We start from the raw sequence: 20,879 nt of genomic DNA on the forward strand, positions 1-20,879 counted from the left end.
ACCAAGTACGCTGGGGCAACGCAATTGCCGTTAACTTTATAAGACCTCGTCTCGAGGTATTACTTTTCAAAGACCATTTATGCAAATAGACGTATTCTCATATTGACTTTAGGTTAATATCGTAGTACCTAATATAATTAGCGGCTATTTATACTGATCAACTTTGGGAAAAGACAATCTACTATAAGGTATATTATAAATTTATATATCATATTATTTTCTTTTATCATTATCAATACTTTTAAGTGTGCCATTCAGTTTTTATTGTAACGCCACCTGAGCTAAGCTTTTGTGCCTCTTGTAGCTATCCTTTCCTGAAAAAACAGCAAACTACAGTTACAGTAACTAAAACTAACTACCGAATAAAAACATATTTATAAACATATTGTCTAAATGGTTAAGTAGCCAAGCTATGAATGTGCATTGGCGAGTGCACAAAAACAAAAAAACAATTTATTAACAAGAATAATGCATAAAGAAAACAAAAACAAACATTTATTCAACTAACGTTTAAATTATTATAAAGTTTGCGTAATTAAAACTATGTTGCATTGAAGAATATAAATGTATAACTCCGAATTTGATGCATTTAGATACAAAGAAAAAATACACTTAACAATTATTTAGTATAATGCATACATACTTATACAAACTTATGTTTATATATGTATGCACATCACAAATTTAGTATATTATAATCATCGCTAATATATAGCATGTATTCAAAAAAAAATGCAGTTGAAAGGATTGTAAGAATTATATGCGAAAATATCTTAATATATACTCGTAATATCTTCAAATATCAACAAATACATATTAAGTGTAATTGGATTTTATGATGTATTTCGAATTATGAAGTTGAAATGTACTTAGCAACAAAGAATGAAAATTTGCTCATATTATATTAAATAAATTATACAACCTACTACAACACATACATACATACATATGTATATATATATATGTATTTGTAATGAAATATACGAACTCAACATGATTGATTACTTTAAATAATTTTATGGAAAACACAACAAGATTTCTAAGTCTGTTAATATATTGAGAATATTTATGAATTACATTTTAGAAAAATGCATTCAACTATTGAACTGTGCAAAAACTTATATGTACTATGTGTGTTTAAACAAACATACAATGATAATTGATAAACTTTTATTTATAGAATAAATTTATTGAAACTAATATAATTGTTTTTTTAACATTTTTAATCTAACCATTTATTTAAAAACAAATTAGGTAAGCAAATCATTAACAAACTCTTATGGAACAATTCAAATCAATCTCAATGTTTTCCGTCATCTTAAAACATTCACTTATTTAATTGACAATGTATATTTTAGAACAAAGTAAAAATTGACTATGAAATGGTAGAAATCAAAAATATATTAATTAATAAAAATCACTTTATGAACATAAAGAATAATGAGGACCTATTTTCTGAGCTGTAATTGAACTTTACAAAAGCCACAGAAGCTTGACTTATAAGACCATTCAACTAACATTTCGTGTTTAATTAACTAAGTTCTATCATAAAAGAAACAAGTATATCGTAAAATCAATGTACTCATAATTAAATGGATCTACAAAAAGAACAAATAAATCAAATAGCATACATACATGCTGCTTATAAACATGCATATATGTACCTATTATTAAATAAATCTACTTCAAAAAAAGTTCAAGGTGTTTTATGTGAAAATTTATGGAATGCGCGTCAGTAGGCGAACATCATTATGGGGTTCTGCTTCTCTCGGTTGCAAGAGGATAACGCCTGATTTATACAGGGTGTGTGCTCATGTTATCGTCGATGGCGTATAAATAAATATTAGATAATCTTATCACATAAATTTGGAGGCAATTAGAGATAGAAGTGCCAGTCGCATCACAATCTGCCCTGCGATACTGACAGATAGTCCGACCTTTCAGTCAACCCAGTCATTCGCCAGTTATCAGTCAATTCGCATCAGCAACCGAATATTTCAATTAGGAATTAAAAAATAAAATATAATAACATGGATACCAACATTTCCATGATGAACCTTACAACATTTGTGCCAGGAGACACGTGTGTTTACCAAAGCCATATGCCGTCCGTTTCTATCTTCATTATCTATGGCCTGATCGTACCTACGCTGGCCGCTTTCGGCCTATGCGCCAACTTTATCAACGCAGTTGTTTTCATGAGACCCAAAATGACGCCGTCAGCGTTCACATATTTGGCCGCGTTGTCCTGTCTAGACTGCGTCTCCTGCCTCCTCATCACCTTCACAGCTCTGTCCCGCAGCTACTTCTACAACAGTGCCAAGTGGATAACCTACGACTATCAGTGGCAGACACCTCTATTTAGCATTAGCACCGGTGCTGCTAATCTAATACTGGCCTGCCTTAGCTGCGACCGCTTCATCTACCTATCGCATTTACAGTCCGGCAATGGGGCCCCGCGCTTTTGTCGTCGCAAGGTAGCACGAAACATGGTTGGCGCTGTCCTGGTCATCTCCATTGCGGTCAACATGCCATATTTCTTTGTGTTTGTGGTGGACAAAACGGATGGCATATGCTATGTGACGAACTTTTATTATACCAAGTGCGTGAGTTTGCTATCTTCGAGATACTCGTAAAGTATATAGAATTTGTCAAAGAAGTGAGAGCGGCGAGTTTTATTTATGAATCAATAATGTTACTTCATCATAATAAGTCAAATGTGAAGAAAGTTAGAGCCATAGCCCGCCGCTGTTGTTGTTGCTGCTTTGGCTCAACTCTGTACTGCACACATACAGGGTGCGCCATCTTTTATGTCGGTATGTAGATATTGAATAACTTTTTCATTAGTGAACCGATTGACTTGATTAGACCAGTGTTGAAAACCTCAGATCAAGAAATTGTACAGAAACAAATTAAATAAAAATATCTCATACTTGAAAATCGGTTGCTTATTTTCAAGGATATTCAATATTTGCATACCGACATAAAAGATGGCGCACCCTATACACGTACACAGAGTCACGCATAGACACAAATTTTGATGTTAATGTATTCTATTGAAACTGTACGAAAAGTTTTTTATTTGATTAATTTTATAAAATTAATATAATTTGAGAAAAATAGAAATTTAGAAAATAATCGGAGTACGTACAGAGTATTTAAGAGTTCAGCCCACTTGACTGTAGCTTTCTCAGCCTAATTTAAAATAAAGTTACATACTGGTATCAAGCTCCAGGATCCTTACCAACCATGACACAGGAGTACTGTTCTGCCGTTTACCTACCTTTAGTATGCCCTTTCACCTTGTATTCCTGACTACTTGTATTCCTTTGTTTTAGAAAGCTACAAATTTTCGTGCACTCATTTAACAATTGTAAATTTTTTAGGTTCTATCAGGTGCACAATTGGTTCACGTTTACACTACTTGCTGTTCTCCCGGCCATTTTTATGATTATTGGAAATGCCGCCATTATCATTGCCTTCGGACGCTGGGCCAAGCAGGGCAAATTGTGCCAACAGACCTCAAATTTACGTACCACACGAAAACGATATCAGGTGAGATTGTATAGCCTTTATCCTCAGCTTCTTAACCCACTACTTCTTCCTGCAGCACCAAATGAAACTGACTGTTACGATTGTAATTGTTGTGACGCTTTACCTGATTGGCGAGCTGCCCGCTCACATGACATCTAGGAAGAGTGCAATGAATTTGCTCTTTGGTGGCGACAGGGAGAAAATCAATCAAGATGTAATGGAACATATGGAGGTTATCTGCATCACGCTCAATGCCCTGCAGCTAAGCATGAACATTGTCGTGTATGCGGTCATCAATCCATCCTTTATACCCGAATTCTTTTTGTGCCTTCGCGGTGCTTCGGATGCCGTTTTTCGTCTGTGTTGCCTGACGGCAGTGACGCGTGGCTGTAAAAAGTGCTGGAAAGAAAGGCGACATCCACTTGAGGAGCAGTGTGTGGTCAACAGCATCTCGGTGCAGCAGTTGCCGGCGGATGAAGCGCGGCAGTGCGGCTGCGAAAGCTGGAGCTCCAATTCGGCGTGCGAGATCGAAGCACATGCAAATTCAACGGTTGGTACTTTTGCTTTTATGCATTCGGAAGGCAAGTCAGAGCGATCCGACGATTTAAAGAAACCGCAAGTATTTGCTACAATGTCCAGTGCGTCTTTGCATCTGAGTGAAAGCAAGCCTGACGACGACTTACGTTTCAGTTCTCCATTTATTATAATATCTTAAACACCTTTAATACACATACATATACGTAAATAAATTTGATTACAATAAATTGAAAGATTGCATCATATAATACACCAGGTTTTCAATAGAATGCCAAATCCGAATAACGGTTCAGCAAGCGCCGCCATATTTTGTTAGTAAAAAGTCGCGCCTCCTCTTTATCATTTTTGAAAACCTTATAGTATGGATCACCGTTTTCCACTTTGTGTATAGTAAGGACGAGCTTCTCATTATTTGCTCCATCAGTCTCCAATTGATTGTTTCTTAGTTGACGAAGCAAGGGAGGGCCATCATATTCTACAATAATTGGATCCTCTGACTGAACAAACCGATGTCCAAACACGCATAGTAATATAACACAAGAGGCAAATTTAACAAGCATGTCAACTGACACATGCAACAATATATTTCAGACTAACCGCGAGTCACTTCAAACTCTTCGAGATTCATACCAGCGATCCGAAGAGACAACTGTGCAAACAAAGACATGAACCAAAAACTCGCAACTGTGTACACTTTTGCAGCATGTTTTTTAATTTATTGATTGCCATAATGTGGATATATTTGAGGAAAGCCAAATAATAGAATGTGAAGAATAACATTTTATTATGAATGTTAACAGTCTTAGTTATATTGGGGTGATGAATGTAAGCTCCTTTGAAGTCATTAAATTAAATATGTAACATAAATTAGAATAAAACTTTAAAAATGATCTTAAAATACCTTACTTATGTATAATACGTGTCCAGTTTGTTTTGTAACTATTTTTTTTTCTAAGTCTTGCCCTGCAGCTTTGATAGAAAGTCCATCAGAAATTGATGGCGTGAACGCAGTTCTGGCAAAGTGCGATGCCTGAGCTTTGTGCTAATACGTCTGATCAAATAATCTCGATCGCGCGCGCCCAGTTTCATTTCAATAAGTATAATCTTGTCCTCTTCGCGTGTCCACGCTGTCGAGGTCGACTGAGGGACAGTAGCGGGGGGCAATGATGGCGTGGAAGCGGAACCTGATGCGGCTGTGTTCACAGTTGCCTTTGTGGTGGTCACCGATGGTGAGTTCTGTTCGCCCTGCTGCGCACAGTTGGCCAACGTGGCTACAACATCCAACTTACAATCCTCATCGCTATCGAACTGTGTGGTAATAGCATGTTGCGGTGTGGAACCGCCTCTTACGACTAGTGGCTCCATCTCATCTTCCGAGAGAGGTGCATCCATTTTAATGGCTGGAAATGTTTGCTGCGACAGCGATACAATCGATGAGTCGTTATCCGATCCAGTTTCGGGCAAAAACTCTTGGTCTTCTTCTGTCTCCACTTCTATTTTGGCAATGCGTGACGATGCTCCTGACTGTAACTCCAAAGGTTGCTTGGCCGTTGCTATTATACTTATGTTTGCCTTGTTATCTAACTCTTCACGTGTGCTTTCCTGATCTATCAGTGTTTTTAGGCGCTTCGCACACTCAATAGCCGGGGAAGCGGGTGATGAAATTTGCGGTCGCTGATGCTGATGTTCCTGATCGTGTATTACCACCATAGGCGGCAGATTGCATCGTAGCCGCGAATTCGTTTGTCCCTGTGGTGAGCGCACCTTTTTCGTCGGAGATTTGCGCTTCTCCTGTTGCGGTGAGATTTGCGTGCTCGTAGCGCCATTAACACCATTGACTGGTGGCAGCGGACTTAGTCCAGACATGGGTGAATTATTCAGACCAGACTGTTTACGTGGCGACATATCTCCAAAGTTGATCGACGTCTTCTTGGCATTTGCATGATGTCCGGAGGCGTGCGAGTTGCCGACATTGGGTGTGCTCGTGGCGGTATTGCTGAAGCAGTTGTTGCCATAGTAGCCAGAGTTTAGACGCACTGCATGCGCACGCAGCATCATATCGTCACACATTTCAATCGATGAACAGCTGTTTTCTTCATCTCCTGTAGTGTCAATGACTAGAGCCCGGCTGGCATCATCCTCCTCAGAACGTTCATTGTCGTCACTGTCGACAGCCGCTGCTGCACTTATTTGCTTCTCACCCTGATGACGCACACTGTGCACACAATTCAAATTGCTGGCGCCCGCACCAGTGTCCTGTTCCTTTTGACTTTGATCGTTATAAATACTTGCAGCCATAAATGAGAGTTTGGCAGGTAGCAGTATTTTTGACCCATAAAATATACGTCCATTTATGTATCTTAATTGACAGCCCGGCGCTTGTTCCTGCGTGGGTGATTCGAGAAGTTCACTGATAGTCTCCACATATTCGCCAGTTGCATTGTTTTTGACCTCATGCAGATTGATTGTCTCTACAGAAGGCAGAAGTCTGTGGGGTAAAAAAAAATAGTTGGCATGGGATGGTTCAAAGTTTTGATGGTTTTCGTACCGTTCTGGTGGCTTGGCTTGCGGAAACTGCTGCATAAACCAGTCGCATAGAAACTGATTGCCTTTAAGCAAAGGCAAAATTTTGGACTCAACCTTTTTCATGCTTACACTAGGCAGCTCGGCCAATTCGCTGAGGCACGCATATATTTTGCGTATTTGCGCAGGTTGTTTGCAAAAATATATGTTTAGTTTATTGATGAAGTTTGTGGCATTTGTAATCATGAAGTACTCAAAGAATTTGCCTAATTCTGCAGCCTCAGCAGGTAACAGAAAGTTAAGGAAGACCTCGGCCAACTCTGGGTTATCAGGAAGCAATAACTTTTCTACTTTCTAAAGGAGTAAATAAGGCCAGTATTATAAAAGTGTTCATATTTGGGCATTTAGTATAGTAAACATACCAAATATAATTCAGCCACTTTATCATGCCTAGGATCGAATGACTGTAGTAGCTGATTGAACTTTTGGCAATCCTCGACACGATTGGCAGTTAGCAAAGCTTCCTCCACCTTTTCATAAAAGTTGTATGCAAAAGCTATGTGAGAAAATAATTAATTTTCTTTTCGCTCAGAATCAAATCAATAAGGCTTACTTGCATCCTTCCGATTATTTTCGTCTGCACTATCCGGTTGCAACATGTGTCGCAGCATTTCCTCCTGACGATTGGCCTTGCGGATTCGTGCGCCAGCAGCGAGAGACTCATCCTCGATGTTGTTACTACTGGTATTGTTGTTGTTCCCAACAATTCGTTGACGCTTTTGCTGTTGCTGGTGTTGTTGGGCAGCAGCATTACTGCTGCTTGGCGATGTAATTGTGACAGGATTTGACAATTTCGAGCGGCAAAACATGCTCAAGTCGACGAGTAGCCGTGTGTACAGTTCCAAAGCCAGAAAGTGTCTGTAATAAGGCTGTACGACTTTCGTGTGGGAGTAACGTTCGCGCTGGTTTTGCAGGTAGATGCCGTAAGAACGGATTAGCGAATAACAACGTTTCTGTAATTTATGACGCAGCCGTTGACGTAGCACGTGGAAGCGGGAACGTGTTGGCGGTGAAATAGGTGACGACAAAGATTGATCCGATGAAAACTTTGAAGGCGTTCCGCGGTTTTTAGCCTGACGCTTACGAGTATGTACCTTCGGTTTGAATATACTAAACCGTGCCTTTCGGGCACAACCTAAAGATTTCGTATCATTTGTCAATGTTGTTATTTCTTGTGACTGATATGTGGAAGCGGAGTTTTCGATTTCGTTTATTTGTAATGAGTTTGTAGCACTGTCAAATCTAAGATTAACACACGGCCCAGCATCGTCTGGAAGTGGTGGCGGAGGCGGCGGCAGAGCCAATAAATCACTTTCTTTGCTAGTGTGAAGCGATCGATTAATTGTGACTACATTGTCGTCGTAGGTACCATGCTGATAAGGCACAGAGATTCCAGCTCCACATAAGTTAGTTGCAAGTCCTCCTCCAAAAACATAATTTACGTTAATGGTGAGCGAAGTCGGTTGATGTTGATGTTTACAAGCCTCGAATTTTGAACTATTTTGAATGTTACTTTTGGATCTTGCTTTCTCAGTTGCTACCGTATTTTCTGTTGGTTCTGTAGCTTGGTCGTTTTTCTGTGCAAGTGCCAAGCCAGTGGCACTGCCATGGGGGGCGGCAGCTTCCCCAAAATTCTCGGGCAGTAATAAATCTTCCCCTATAGCTTCTCGAACAAATTCCAAGTACGACGCACTAGCTTGCGCAGAGGCTTTAGACAAATTCGGAGCTCGGCGACGGCGACGTTTGTTCCACGTTTTCTGCAATTAATTTGTATTTTCTATATTTAAACCATTTACAAAAATTTAACTGGCAATAGTTGAAAATTTTCCGCGAATTGTAAACAATAGTGATGACAGAAGCCTTGAGCGCGCATATCGATTGAGAGGTAGCCGATTTTGTATCGCAAGCAATCGATAGCTGCATATCTCTCTTTTTCTCACCACCATTCTGTGAAAGTGGAGGAAATTAAAATTGCTTTGATTTCACCAAAACTGTGCGTATTACAACCTTCACAAAGAAACAACTCAACTAATTTTCATCATATTTTGGCTAGAAGAACTCTAAAGGATTTTTCCTGCTAGCACCCGATACCCAAGTACAACACAGCTGCTCAAGTGTGCATCTTAAACTGTCCACGTCACACAACATTGCATTCCCGAAGCATCATGAGCAAAGTAACTTTTAAAATCACGCTAACTTCGGATCCTAAGCTGCCCTTCAAAGTACTTAGTGTTCCGGAGGCGACTCCATTCACGGCTGTGTTAAAATTCGCTTCAGAGGAGTTTAAAGTTCCTGCAGAGACAAGTGCCATTATTACAGATGACGGCATTGGCATCAGTCCACAGCAAACGGCAGGGAACGTATTCTTAAAACACGGCTCCGAACTACGTCTTATACCCAGAGACCGCGTGGGTATCTTATAAGCTCTATAGACTATTGACTATTTAGTATTTTGTTATAACTCAACGAGATTCCCATAATTAAACAAAGGCAACCCAAGCTCTTACCTCTATATAAAACTTCCAGCCACTATGCAACTCGTGGTAACGTTCACGCGGTGGTCGCACAATGCCGCCCTCGAATCCTAAGAGTATTTGTTGTACCGGCGGGGCCAGTCCATGGTCGAGGTAATATTTCACAGGATTATACTCTTTTCCGTCGCGCAGCTCTTTAATCTTCCAATATAGGCGTCTTCCCTGCTTTCCATGCACAGTGTCCTTGGCCATCCGATTACAGGCAATGCTTATAGGATCAACGCGTTTCCTTAGCGGCTTTTTTGAGCTGTTTATGACATTAAGATGTTTCTCTAGTCCCATGGCTATAAGCTGATACTCGGACGGTGCGTAAGCCGTAAACTGAACACTTCTTGGCTGAAAGGCCATGCGCGGCAAATATTGGGGATACATGAAAACCGTGCTGTCCAGCATGAGGTCCATAATCCGAGGCGCCAGACGAGGCACTTGACGAGTGCGACCATCACTGGGAAAAGAAACTGTTTCAGGTTATGATCCTACAAGTTATTTAGGTACACTCACGTTAATTGGATTTCCTTATTGATGAATTCCATCATTTTTTTGTTCTCCTTCTCAAACTCATCGCTACTTAAATCCCGCTCCCATTTATCAACCAATTTGACAGCAGCTTTTAAATTCCAACAATTAAAATTGCTATTTTGGTTTGCCTTCTCCTGTAACTCGTACAACATTTGCTTTGGTTGTTTAGCCATGTGATACAATTTGGGATTTGAATAAGTCTGCAGAAAAGTCTGCGTGAGCATTTGCGTGTGTATTCGTAGTTGCTGCTGCAGCAGCTCGTGCTGATGGTGTGTGAAGCCTTCAATATTATTTTGCGTGCCCTCTGGAGGTACAGGTTTCAAGTTTCGCAGACTTTCAAAGTAATCCGAATATTCGTTATAAATATGCTTACGCACCGAAATGTACTCCCAGGTGAAATTAGTGTCGTAGGGCGTAGAGTACCGGTCGTCGGCCTTTGGCGCATTATCGGGGCCTACCAATTTAGCTGGTTCGGGATCTGCTGGCTCCGCAGGCATAAGGAACTCTGGCTCTGCAGTCATGGAAGCCCCTTGTTCTGCAAGGGGTAGTTGCACCACATCTAGGCATTGATTACCGTGTTCATTGTGCGCGATGACTTTTGCCAACTGAAAGCAGTTGGGCTGACCCGGCAGCGGAACCGCAATAAGATCCGACGTCTGTGTTAATGCTGTTGTAGCTATGCCCACTACTTTGCATGTATTGTTCATGACGTTTGTATCCATGGAGTTATTTAGACCACATGACTCAAAAATGGTCATGGGAACCAAATTGGGACCATCTGTTGTACTTGGAGTGGACATGACATGCGGATGAAATGAATCCTGTCCCATGGGCGGAAAAACAGCTGTTGTATCGACGACATCACTTCTAACTACGGATGATTGAGTATCAAAATCTATTTGTCGGGTCACTTGCTCAACAGTTTGTGGTAAAGTTAGTGATGTTATGGAGTTCTGATTCTCGCTCAGAAACTTTTGCGGTGTCTCCAGTTCAATAGATTCTAATGATACACCTTCCTGGAGCAAGCCTTCAAAAAGCTCCGAGACCAAATCAGTCAGTTCCTTTTTGGAGATATTTACATCTCGAAGCTCCTCAGCATCCACGGGTATTTTTTCGGCTGCTACATATTCAGGATCATTAATAGGATCATCGTCGTCACCCAGAAAGCTGTTATCTATAATAGTAAAATAAGCTAATATGCGATACGTATAAAATGCCTAACTGTACTTACTCAACGGCTTGGAAAAATCATTGAGAAACTGCATCCACTCTTCATCGTTTGCTGTCATGTCATATTCTGGCACATCACATAGTTCCACATCTGGCGGCACAAACTCCGACTGCAAGTCCTCAATTGTTGTTTGCTCCAAACAGAGCTTAGATCGTGTGCGTGTGGCAATGCGTAAATCCTGTCCTGGTTCCTGGTTTTTGTCCAGTGGTACTTTGAAACATCCATCGGCACTAAATTTGATAGGTGAATCTTCTGCTTCTGTGGTTGCCAACGGAGTTTGCGGAGTACACGGGTTCGAATCAATTTCTGAAGCTGTCGTATTCGGATCCTCATCTGACTGCAAATTAAATAGAAGAATAAAGTATCTGTAAAAAAAAGGTGCCCAACCACAGACAAACTTACATGAAAATCATCCTCTTTAAATGTATACTCTTCGTCCTCTTCGTCAGAATGCAAGTCCTCACGTATTAACACTTCAATCCCGTTGGTTGCCGGCGATTCGCTCAAAGCCGGCAACGCTATACCTGGAGTACGGTTTAGTTCCCGTGCCTTGGCACGCGTCAGCTTTTCTCCTGATGGCGTGTCTGTTATGATGATGGCACCACGCTTCTCGGCCTCCCGCTTCTCCCGCGCCACCTCATCCTCAGCCTTGAGTGATACAAGTGCTAGTACATGATCGTTTCGGACCACTCTGCGCACCACCTTGTGCATGTCTTCATGACTAATGGAATTATCACGTGCTACCTTTCGCAAACGCCGATCTATCTGCTTCGCATCCTCAATATTACACTCGCCAAATTTCGACTCCCGACTCTTACTGCGGCGGTCCTGAGACTCTTTGTCCAATCGACGCCTTTTGCGTGGCCGTGATCCGGTAGTTGGCGTCGTTTCGGCACTGCTGCTACTAGTAGAAAGCGCAGCATTGAAACGCGTTGACGTGTTTCCTATGTCGGACTTCTTTGTGCTCCTTGGCATGTCCACAGCACATCGAAAATGACTAAATTAGGTTAATAATTTAATAAATCACAATGCGTTCCGATACTAAAACAGAAATGCGGACAGTGTGTACACAAAATACCGCCACATAAGGAATAACAATGATACTTCAAAAATATCGATATCTGTGTAGACATATCGATGATTACACATACGGAATTCAGTTGTAATTTTTCTATTAATATTTGTAAACAGTGGTAATTGCTTGCAAAAAGTCTTCCGCAGAACTACTTAAAGTGCTTAAGCAATATAAGAAGTTTTGAATTTTAAAAATTCCAGCACCATTCGAATAAAAAACGTCGATAGTACACAAAAATGGTTTGTGGTAAGCAATATTATCGATAATTGAGCTAAAAAAAATTTGTGTTTTTTTTTTTCATTCGGGTGCGGGTAGCCGGTAGTTTAATGTCAGTTTAACATAATCGTAGTTTTTATATGAACTCTGCTCCACACCGGTCATTTGTGTGCTCACGACGCTTGGAAGTAAGCAAGACCGGCTAAATTTACTGTTTTAACGTTAAGGTAAGTTTTATTAGCGTAAGCATCAATGATTCATCAATCTTTCATTCCTACAGGAGATGACACTTAAAGTTACTAAGCTGGCACTCACCAGCCGCGTTATTGTGCTGGTGGTCCAAATGCTCGCCAATTGGGCCATTACCGATCACAAGCCGGACGTGTTTCGGATGCCGCTTAGCTATAAATACGGACCCTTCCCGTGGCTTGACAAATTAATTTTGCGTTGTTTGGGCGGATTGCGACACTGGGATGGCGAATATTTCTTGCACATTGCTAACTATCTGTACTCGTACGAAAACACCCTAGCCTTCTATCCACTGTATCCTGTGGCAGTGCGTCATCTTGCGGAGGCCTGTCACATAATGATTCCCCTATCGCTGCAAACACTCACGTTAATAATGGCCGTTATACTAAATGTGATAGTGTTTTGCAAGGCCGCTAATCTGCTATACCAGCTGACCCATAAGCTCTTTAATGATTTCAACAAGAGCTGGAATGCAGCATTAATATACTGTTTCAATCCGGCGACTATTTTCTTCAGCGCGGCCTACTCAGAAACATTGTTCTCGTACGTGAGCTTTTACGTGATGCTGGAGTGTGTCAAGTCTAAGCAAGAATTTAGCTATCTACGTTTATGTGGCGGATTGACTGCATGCTTTGTCTGTCGTTCCAATGGTCTCCTGGCGTTGGGCTTTCCATTGTACTTCTTGGGGCGTCACTTCGTGCTTGGTCAGGAGCGGGACCGTATCAAGCAGATAGCCAAATTGCTTTTAACTATTCTGTTGGCTCTTATCATACTCCACGCGTATTACTTTTACATTTATCGTCTCTATTGCTTGCCCAATGTGCAGGTGCGCCATGCACAACAGGTTGTGGACTATGCCAATGAACGAAATTATTTACTATCTGGTCAGGGGCCGGCTCGTTCACCATGGTGCGAGTATACGCTGCCCTTTCCCTACACCTACGTCCAGTCGCACTACTGGGATGTGGGATTTTTGCGCTACTATGAATGGAAACAGTTGCCGAACTTTTTGCTTGCACTACCCATGCTGCTTTTCATGCACCTGCACTGCTACGAATACTTTTGGTGTTTGATTCGCCACGTCTATCCAAAATCCGAAAATTGGAAGAATTTCATTAGGATTCACAAGGCGTTACCATTTGTAATGCACGCCTTCCTTTTGACGCTCGTCTGCACGTTCTTTGTGCACATTCAGGTCTCAACGCGACTAATTGCTTCGGCTTCGCCTGTTTTCTATTGGTTTGCAGCGGATCATATGCCCAAAACTCTGGCAGAGCTGTCTATACGCTCGAAAGCTGGCATGTTGTTTATGTGGTGTGCCTCCTACGCCTTGATGGGCACCATTCTTTTTAGCAACAACTTTCCTTGGACTTGAGCTTTAATTAAGTGAAGACGCCAATGTTTACTGCTAGGATAATAGACTAATATAATTGTAAATATTTTTGTATACTTGCGTGTTGCACAAATCCTTAACTTCTAATGGAGTACAATTTGTTAAATTATGTTAGAATAAAAGCTTTAAGTTATCTTAAATTGATATCTTCCTTGTCGCGTGCGAAACGACATTTCTGTTTGGCTCCAACATTAGGCAATAAAACCGTTATTACTATTTTAAAAGGGCAGTGGACCACCCTGTGCTTCCTGCAGTCATTTTATATATGAATATAAATATTTAAATTTATTTACAAAAACGTGTTCCTATTAAGAATATTTCATTTTGATATTTTCCATAAATCATTACTACCTGCTAGAAAGTGTGAAATCTTTTAAATACGCACCTAATGGTCTAATTAAATTGAGGAACAGCCCAACGCTTGGTTTGAGTTTTTAATAAATGAACAGCTTCCAGCACTCTTTTCTGGCAGCACTGGCAAGATGTCAGCTGTTTTGCAACAAATGTTAGATGGGTCACACTCGTGTACTGACCACCTATAGTAAATAAAAAGCAAGAAAATAATATTCGGAAGTTTAATTCAACCTTATAACTATAGGTAAGTCAATGAATATTTCCGCACTCACCGCACAAAACTTGGAAAAAACAGCCTAATTGAAAAACGACTGCTAATGGGGCACATACTCAGGGCTGCTAGTATATTTCGAAAAAAAAAATGAACTTGCATTCAAATTCACTACTACTATGTGAATTAAACTGCTCAGCTAATCTCGATTTTATTAATTGTGGGTTTTTATTCACCAGCTGGTCTCCTGACCTTATTCTTTTGAATGTCTCGCTGACTGCTGCAATCCTATCACACCTGCCTGGCGTTAAAGTAAAAGAAGAGGTAAACAAATGGAGCAACACGGCACAAAAATGGAGGAGCTGTCGGGTGTTATGATTATTATCATAATTGGCGGCGGTGTTCTGACCTTCGTCTTACTCTTCATATTCGCCAAGCGCCAGATTATGCGCTTCACCTTGCGTGGTCGGCGTGGCCCCCATGTACCCGTTGGCAACGATGCCAAAAAAGCTCTGCGGAGGGAGATAGAGCGTCGTCTAGACTGCATCCAAAAAATAGCGTTGCAGCCAAAGTTACTGTGGCATGATCCCGACAAGTACATTGTGCAACCGGACCAAGAACTGCCACCATACTATCATCGTATGAAGGCTGTCGACGATGTGAAGTTGTTGGAGTCGGAGATAAGTCGTGCATACGGCAGCTCGCGACACGCCCATGAAAGCCTGCGAGCTTTTCTGCTCACCACACTGTCGGTAATGTTGAGTGGAGCCGAGCAACGCATTATTCATCAGTACTGTGATATGTATGAGCATGCCCGACACGATCCAAATGAGTTTGGCGCCGATGAGTATGAGGCCTACCATCATCTGCTCCTTAAACTGATGGAAGCGTAAGTACAAACAACACGATATTCGAATGGGCCACCAATAATTAATTTAATATCATGTTTTTGTGCAGTGCTAAGCAATTAAAGAATTGCAATTCAGGCAAACCATCACCAGCACGCACGCCAAGAAAGCAGACGAAACGACATTCCCTGCTCGATCCTACACGTCTTCGTCCACCCCCAGTCCATGAGACAGGAGGCATGCCAATGCAGCCGAGCAGCGAGCTAACTGCGGGCCAGCATGCGAAAGTCAATCTAACATTAGGATTGCAGGGTGACGAACTGGTGGCGGCTGAACTGGCAACGAATCCTTTGCATTTGCAAGCGCCAGCTGAACGGGATCTTATTATACGCAATCGCATACGAACCCCTACGTTGGACGACATTGTCGTTGAGGCTAATCAACAGCAACAACAAAGCGATGCTGTTACCAACGGGGTCGCAGATGCTACAGAAAATGAGATTAAAAGCATCTCATCGGTGCAATTTCAGCGGAACTCGAGCGTCGTTTAAAGCCAGCTTGCACCAAAATACCAAACAATGCAATTATCTTGCAAGTGTCATTAATTATTATTCTAATTGTACTAGTAGTTTAGCATTTACCAATATATTAGTGTGCTCGTATTTTATTTGTCCTTTTTGCATTTGTCCTTCTTGGCGGCCTCTGCGCACTTTTTCTTTTTGGCCGCTTCCTCGCACTTTTTCTTTAGAGCTGCCTCCTCGCATTTTTTCTTTTGCGCAGCCTCCTCACATTTCTTTCTTTGTGCTGCCTCCTCGCATTTCTTCTTTTGCGCAGCCTCCTCACATTTTCTCTTCTGCTCCTCTTCCTCGCACTTCTTTTTAAGTGCCGCCTCTTCCTTCTTCTTCTTGTCGCGCTCGGCACACTTGTCCGCGTTTTGTGCGTACTTCACCAAATCGAAGAGGCGGCAACAGTATCCCGTTTCATTGTCATACCAACTGATCAGCTTTACAAAATTGTCGTTGAGGGCTATACAAGCCTTGGCATCGAATACGGATCCATAGCGTGAACCATTCATATCAGAGGAGACCACCTGCTCATCCACATAGGCTAGTATTCCCTTAAACTCGTTGGTGGAGGCCTCCTTGATGGCATCCTTAATCTCATCCAGCTTGGCGCCGTCTCCCAGGCGACAAGTCAAATCCACCACAGAGACATTTGGCGTGGGAACGCGAAACGCCATGCCAGTCAGCTTGCCATTTAGATCAGGTATTACCTTGCCCACAGCCTTGGCGGCGCCTGTGGATGCAGGTATGATGTTGCACATGCCGCTACGCCCATCGCGCCACGCCTTGTTGCTCGGCCCGTCGATAATCTTTTGGGTGGCCGTTGCCGCATGCACGGTGGTCATCAGGCCCTCAATGATTTCAAAATTGTCATGCACAACCTTGGCCAGTGGCGCCAGACAATTGGTGGTGCAGGAAGCGTTCGAAATGACTTTCATGTCCGGCTTATATGCATCCAAATTGACGCCGCACACAAACATGGGAGCATCGGCGGAAGGGGCGGATATCACCACCTTCTTGGCACCCGCATCCAAATGCACCTTGGCCTTCTCCAAGGTGGTGAATCGACCGGTGCACTCGATTACCGTGTGAACACCCAGCTGACCCCACTTCAGCTTTTTGGGATCGGCTTCTTTGGTCAGCTTTATCTTCTTATCGCCTACAATCAGCGTATCACCCTCGAGTGAAATTTTTTGATTGAAGATACCATGTGTGCTATCGTGGCGCAACATATAGGCTACATACTTTGGCTCCATAGCCGGATCATTGATAGCCACTACCTTCGCATCGTCACGGAGCACAACGTTACGTAAGAAAACGCGACCAATGCGCCCAAATCCGTTCAATCCAATAGCCATGCTCTGATAGCACCGAGATTATTGCAGGACCGTGAATTTGTAATTTGAAAAATTATTGTAAATATATGTTGAAAATTTTGAACTGGGCTATTAAGATGTCTCAAAATATAAATAAAATGTATTGAATACTTAGCACTGATTAATATTTCATTGCCGACTTGCAAACCACTAAGCCACATCAAAGCATTACAAATGCGAATCCTCAACTCACACACACAACTGCTATCGCTTAACACACGTACTACATAAAAGGCTGTACAAAAGCAATATTAGCACATACTCTTAAAAACCTATACTTGTAAGTACGTGCCCTTATGACTGCTGCCGGCCTTCATGTTTCACTTACGCCGCGATTGTTGCGCGCCCGCCGACCATAATCGAAACGCGCCCGCAAATATGCAACAAATATTTTAGCACTCACTTGCAGTGCGTATAATTAACTCATTCTTCTTGGAAAAAAAAAACCAAGTTAAAAAGAGTCGAGCTAAGCGCTCGCACACGCACAGTTAAATCCAGTATACCCTGGATCAGTTATTTATTTACATCATGATCTGGTCATGCTGATCAATTTGAGGGGACTACGAAGCCTTCTTCTGGTTGCCCTTTATATAAAAAGTTGCCCTCATAAAAAGATTTATTGTGATCGGTCAGTTCTAAGGTTTGTAGCCATAAATGTACAAGTATACTCCGCCCAGCTGTTGTTGCTGTTTCTTTGCTTCAACTCTGTACTGGTGCTATTGCAACAAGCAATTGTCGTAATTTTATCTTATGTCCCTGTAGCATACACGTTCCAGTCTTCCTGGGAGCTTTCGCGCATCTCAAGAAAGTCAATACCATACTTAGTGCCATAACAAGAAGGCTCAGCTAAAGAGTAAAAATTTCAAACAAAAAATAACCGAGATGAAAAATGCTAGCGCCTGCCTGTAAGCTAAAATTCTCAACAGGCAGGCCAAGAACAGAAGAAAAATGCAGATAGCCAGGCAGCTGTCGCGGTTGCTTATGTAATTAAATTTATTAATTTTCCTTCTTGTTCTTTTTCGCTGCAAGCATCAGCCGTGGGCGTAAGCCAAAAGTTTCAAAAAAAAATCTGCACTTTTCCACGTCCAATTTATTGATGCTGGTCGAGACGCAATCTAAACGGACAGCTTGCGCCCAAGCGGCATTGTTTGCAGCATAGTTGCTGTTGTTGCTTTTGCCTTATTGGATATGTCCCTATATATGTATGTATATCCTAACGTATAAATCAATCTGCTGTGGTTACCTGCGATGCTTCCCCGAACTTCAAACCACTAACATTCAAATAATTTTGCTCACATACAGACCTAAACACACATCAATTCTTTGGTGGCCCAAACCAGCGGGTGGTGCGCACCACACACGAAAAAAGGTATAGCTAACTTTGTTATATCTTTTTAGAACAGTTGTACTTGTATATAGTACATAAAATAAAATACAACATACAACATTTTTTATTTTTAAAATAGGGAATTTATTCAGGACTCTTTTATATATAAAATAATCAATACCAATTGAAGGAAAATTGGTTAAAAGTGGTGGTTAAACTTCCTACACTATGTAAAACACATTTTCCTTTTCTTGCATTCTTTATTATATAATACAATATTTAATAATGATCTTTCTACGATTTACTTTGAGGTATGATAGGCGAAATCTGAATTAGTTCCCAGAGTAAAACCAAATATGAAAATGTTGTCGGCTGTACGCTTACACGCATAGCAATCCAGCCTCAATCACACACATGTACACACATACAGTGCATATAAATAGCATCAAAGCTTGGCCTTGCAGGCCCGCAGCCTAAAAATCAGCTGCGGCCATGCTTGAGGCCCCATTACTTACCTTTGTCTACAAGGCGCTTTGACGCCCCATGACAGTTTGTTGGTTGTTGGTTAACAGTAGGCAAAATAGTGGGTGGGGGAACTATAGGCGTCTACCACGATGCTATGCCATTTTTTTAATGTAACACAAAGTGCAAATTTCAATTCCGTTTTAAGTTTCGCATGCTCTACTGGAACCCGTACCCCTGGGGCATTACCCAAAAAGACTTTTTGCGTGTGCGTGTAGGTGTGCGTGTGTGTGTGTGTGTTCGTGTAGGTGTGTGTGCGAACTTGCACATTTATCTTGGCTGTTTGGAGCAACCCGTACGTTTTATTACAAAATGATTTAAATAGGAGTTTGCATGTGCCAGCTAAACCTACATACTAGTCTAGTTTTATGCATATGTCCTATTCACCAATTGCTTGGTACAAGCTGCGCAACTTTATTGTGCATATTTATGAGTGAGTTTTTATGACTTCAACATTTGGAGAGGAGAGTTAGCATTTATGTGTAAAGCATTTCAACAGTGGACAGGGATGACACAATATTATTCAATACAGAGTCAGGAAAAAATTTAATCAAATTTTGCAAAATATCTGTCTCATTAATAAAAAATCCTCATCTGCAGAAATGGTTTCTGAATTGAGCCTAAAATACTCTAAAGTACCAACTTACATAGAACAGTAGCAGCAAGCCGTTATCATGTATCCATTTAGTTTATATACATTTGTCTTATATACATTATTTGCTGCTGCAACATGCTTATACATTATTCCAAGCGTTTCGCAACAAGCAGTATTGGCATTACAGACAGTCGTGTGTATAAGCTTGTTGCGAAGCTTTTGATGCAAAAGCCAATATACATACTACAACTTGTTGCAACGCAATGAGTTCGCAATGCAACCATGTTCCAAAGCGTCCATCGTTTCGTTATTGAAAATTCAAAATATATTTTGGTTCTTTTTACAAATAATAACGTCATTTTTATTTAATTTATTTGGAAATTCTATAATGTACTATATAACCTGATAAAGAAAATGTGTAATTTTTCCATAATAAAATTATTTTTTAATTCATCATTTGCAACTACTTGTAAATTGAAAATCGATAGCTTATCAATAATAAATCGAATGAAATTATATAGAATAAAAGTCCATTTAATTCATAAATAAATAATTCATGAGAGTTTAATCATTTGGTTACCCGCATACTCTTACATTATTCGCCACGTGGTGAGTTTGGCTTTCCTGTCGGTTGCCCGCGAATGGCACGCAGCGCTCTCGGCACAGTCTGCAAGCGAAGTCGCGCAAGTCGTTGCATGTGCTGCACGTTGTAGCCTGTTGTTGAATGAGGCCATGCCACAACTGCGCCTTGATTACGAAATTTTTGCACGTAGTAGCTTAAAAAAAGAAGTCCTAAATCATCGGGGAGGACTTTTGTTTATTTTTAATTCATATTTTTACCATTTTTCAAGCATATTCAAATGAAGCATTCTGTCTGAAAGCTCATGCTAGAATATCATTACAACTACTGATATGGGGAGCGTCCAAGCAAATAGAAATTGAACTTGCTGTCTACCAATCTCTGTATCTGTGGCATTTTCATTTCACTTTTCTTTTTCAAAGGATTCGTTGAAAGAGCAAACTAACTTTGTTATTTTAATATATGGCAGATTCGAAAACATTGATATATTGCCAAAGTTTCAGAAAAGCAAACGAAAAGTGCCAAAGTTAACCAAAGTGGATTAAATCATAATTACGTAGTACATATGTATATTGCAATAAGAAAAAGTTGTACAATAAGATGGTAATGTGTGTGAGTGTAATGATAATAAT

At 41.0% G+C, this 20,879-nt stretch overlaps 6 protein-coding genes across 7 annotated transcripts; 4 read left to right on the forward strand and 2 right to left on the reverse strand.

Moving 5' to 3' along the window:
- The first annotated feature begins 2,030 nt into the window (after nt 1–2,030).
- Nucleotides 2,031–4,249, forward strand: LOC115634634. Its single transcript, XM_030532489.1, has 3 exons — nt 2,031–2,602; nt 3,387–3,555; nt 3,611–4,249. The coding sequence occupies exons 1-3, from the start codon at nt 2,031–2,033 to the stop codon at nt 4,247–4,249; spliced, it is 1,380 nt and encodes a 459-aa protein (XP_030388349.1).
- Nucleotides 4,250–4,855: 606 nt separating this feature from the next.
- On the reverse strand, nt 4,856–11,946 carry LOC115630741. The gene is made up of 8 exons (XM_030527398.1): nt 11,341–11,946; nt 10,939–11,275; nt 9,690–10,881; nt 9,162–9,633; nt 7,208–8,411; nt 7,017–7,150; nt 6,620–6,948; nt 4,856–6,559 (listed from the first exon to the last, which is right to left on the reverse strand). The coding sequence occupies exons 1-8, from the start codon at nt 11,911–11,913 to the stop codon at nt 5,023–5,025; spliced, it is 5,778 nt and encodes a 1,925-aa protein (XP_030383258.1). The 5' UTR covers nt 11,914–11,946; the 3' UTR covers nt 4,856–5,022.
- On the forward strand, nt 8,582–9,153 carry LOC115630752 (ubiquitin-fold modifier 1). Of its 2 annotated transcripts, none has more exons than XM_030527410.1 (2): nt 8,582–8,647; nt 8,711–9,153. In XM_030527410.1, exon 2 carries the CDS (start codon nt 8,820–8,822, stop codon nt 9,075–9,077), a length of 258 nt encoding a protein of 85 aa, XP_030383270.1. In that variant the 5' UTR covers nt 8,582–8,647; nt 8,711–8,819; the 3' UTR covers nt 9,078–9,153. The 2 variants fall into 2 exon arrangements, with proteins under 2 accessions (XP_030383270.1, XP_030383278.1); XM_030527418.1 differs by having other exon boundaries at nt 8,585–8,647; nt 8,708–9,153.
- Nucleotides 11,947–12,285: 339 nt separating the features above from the next.
- Nucleotides 12,286–13,951, forward strand: LOC115631418 (GPI mannosyltransferase 2). Its single transcript, XM_030528147.1, has 2 exons — nt 12,286–12,456; nt 12,510–13,951. The coding sequence occupies exon 2, from the start codon at nt 12,513–12,515 to the stop codon at nt 13,851–13,853; it is 1,341 nt and encodes a 446-aa protein (XP_030384007.1). The 5' UTR covers nt 12,286–12,456; nt 12,510–12,512; the 3' UTR covers nt 13,854–13,951.
- A 423-nt stretch (nt 13,952–14,374) lies between these two features.
- LOC115634437 (uncharacterized protein C1orf43 homolog) lies at nt 14,375–15,946 on the forward strand. The gene is made up of 3 exons (XM_030532148.1): nt 14,375–14,469; nt 14,676–15,325; nt 15,394–15,946. The coding sequence occupies exons 2-3, from the start codon at nt 14,769–14,771 to the stop codon at nt 15,833–15,835; spliced, it is 999 nt and encodes a 332-aa protein (XP_030388008.1). The 5' UTR covers nt 14,375–14,469; nt 14,676–14,768; the 3' UTR covers nt 15,836–15,946.
- Nucleotides 15,869–17,300, reverse strand: LOC115634426 (glyceraldehyde-3-phosphate dehydrogenase 2). Its single transcript, XM_030532136.1, has one exon. It carries the CDS (start codon nt 17,203–17,205, stop codon nt 15,949–15,951), a length of 1,257 nt encoding a protein of 418 aa, XP_030387996.1. The 5' UTR covers nt 17,206–17,300; the 3' UTR covers nt 15,869–15,948.
- Between the last annotated feature and the right edge of the window lie 3,579 nt (nt 17,301–20,879).

This window comes from Scaptodrosophila lebanonensis, unplaced genomic scaffold, assembly GCF_003285725.1.
Source record: "Scaptodrosophila lebanonensis strain 11010-0011.00,11010-0021.00 unplaced genomic scaffold, SlebRS2 tig00000001-arrow-pilon, whole genome shotgun sequence".
NCBI classification, from domain to species: Eukaryota; Metazoa; Arthropoda; class Insecta; order Diptera; family Drosophilidae; genus Scaptodrosophila; species Scaptodrosophila lebanonensis.

Bases quoted from the DNA above. Each gene is read 5' to 3' on its own strand.
- LOC115630752 (XM_030527410.1), top strand. From the start codon at position 8,820: ATGAGCAAAGTAACTTTTAAAATCACGCTAACTTCGGATCCTAAGCTG.
- LOC115631418 (XM_030528147.1), top strand. From the start codon at position 12,513: ATGACACTTAAAGTTACTAAGCTGGCACTCACCAGCCGCGTTATTGTG.
- LOC115634437 (XM_030532148.1), top strand. From the start codon at position 14,769: ATGGAGCAACACGGCACAAAAATGGAGGAGCTGTCGGGTGTTATGATT. The intron at 15,326-15,393 runs GTAAGTACAAAC...GTTTTTGTGCAG, and splicing joins CTCCTTAAACTGATGGAAGC to TGCTAAGCAATTAAAGAATT.
- LOC115634426 (XM_030532136.1), bottom strand. From the start codon at position 17,205: ATGGCTATTGGATTGAACGGATTTGGGCGCATTGGTCGCGTTTTCTTA.
- LOC115634634 (XM_030532489.1), top strand. From the start codon at position 2,031: ATGGATACCAACATTTCCATGATGAACCTTACAACATTTGTGCCAGGA. The intron at 2,603-3,386 runs GTGCGTGAGTTT...TAAATTTTTTAG, and splicing joins ACGAACTTTTATTATACCAA to GTTCTATCAGGTGCACAATT. The intron at 3,556-3,610 runs GTGAGATTGTAT...TTCTTCCTGCAG, and splicing joins CCACACGAAAACGATATCAG to CACCAAATGAAACTGACTGT.
- LOC115630741 (XM_030527398.1), bottom strand. From the start codon at position 11,913: ATGCCAAGGAGCACAAAGAAGTCCGACATAGGAAACACGTCAACGCGT. The intron at 6,949-7,016 runs GTATGTTTACTA...TTACTCCTTTAG, and splicing joins AAGTGGCTGAATTATATTTG to AAAGTAGAAAAGTTATTGCT. The intron at 6,560-6,619 runs GTACGAAAACCA...TTTACCCCACAG, and splicing joins CAAGCCAAGCCACCAGAACG to ACTTCTGCCTTCTGTAGAGA.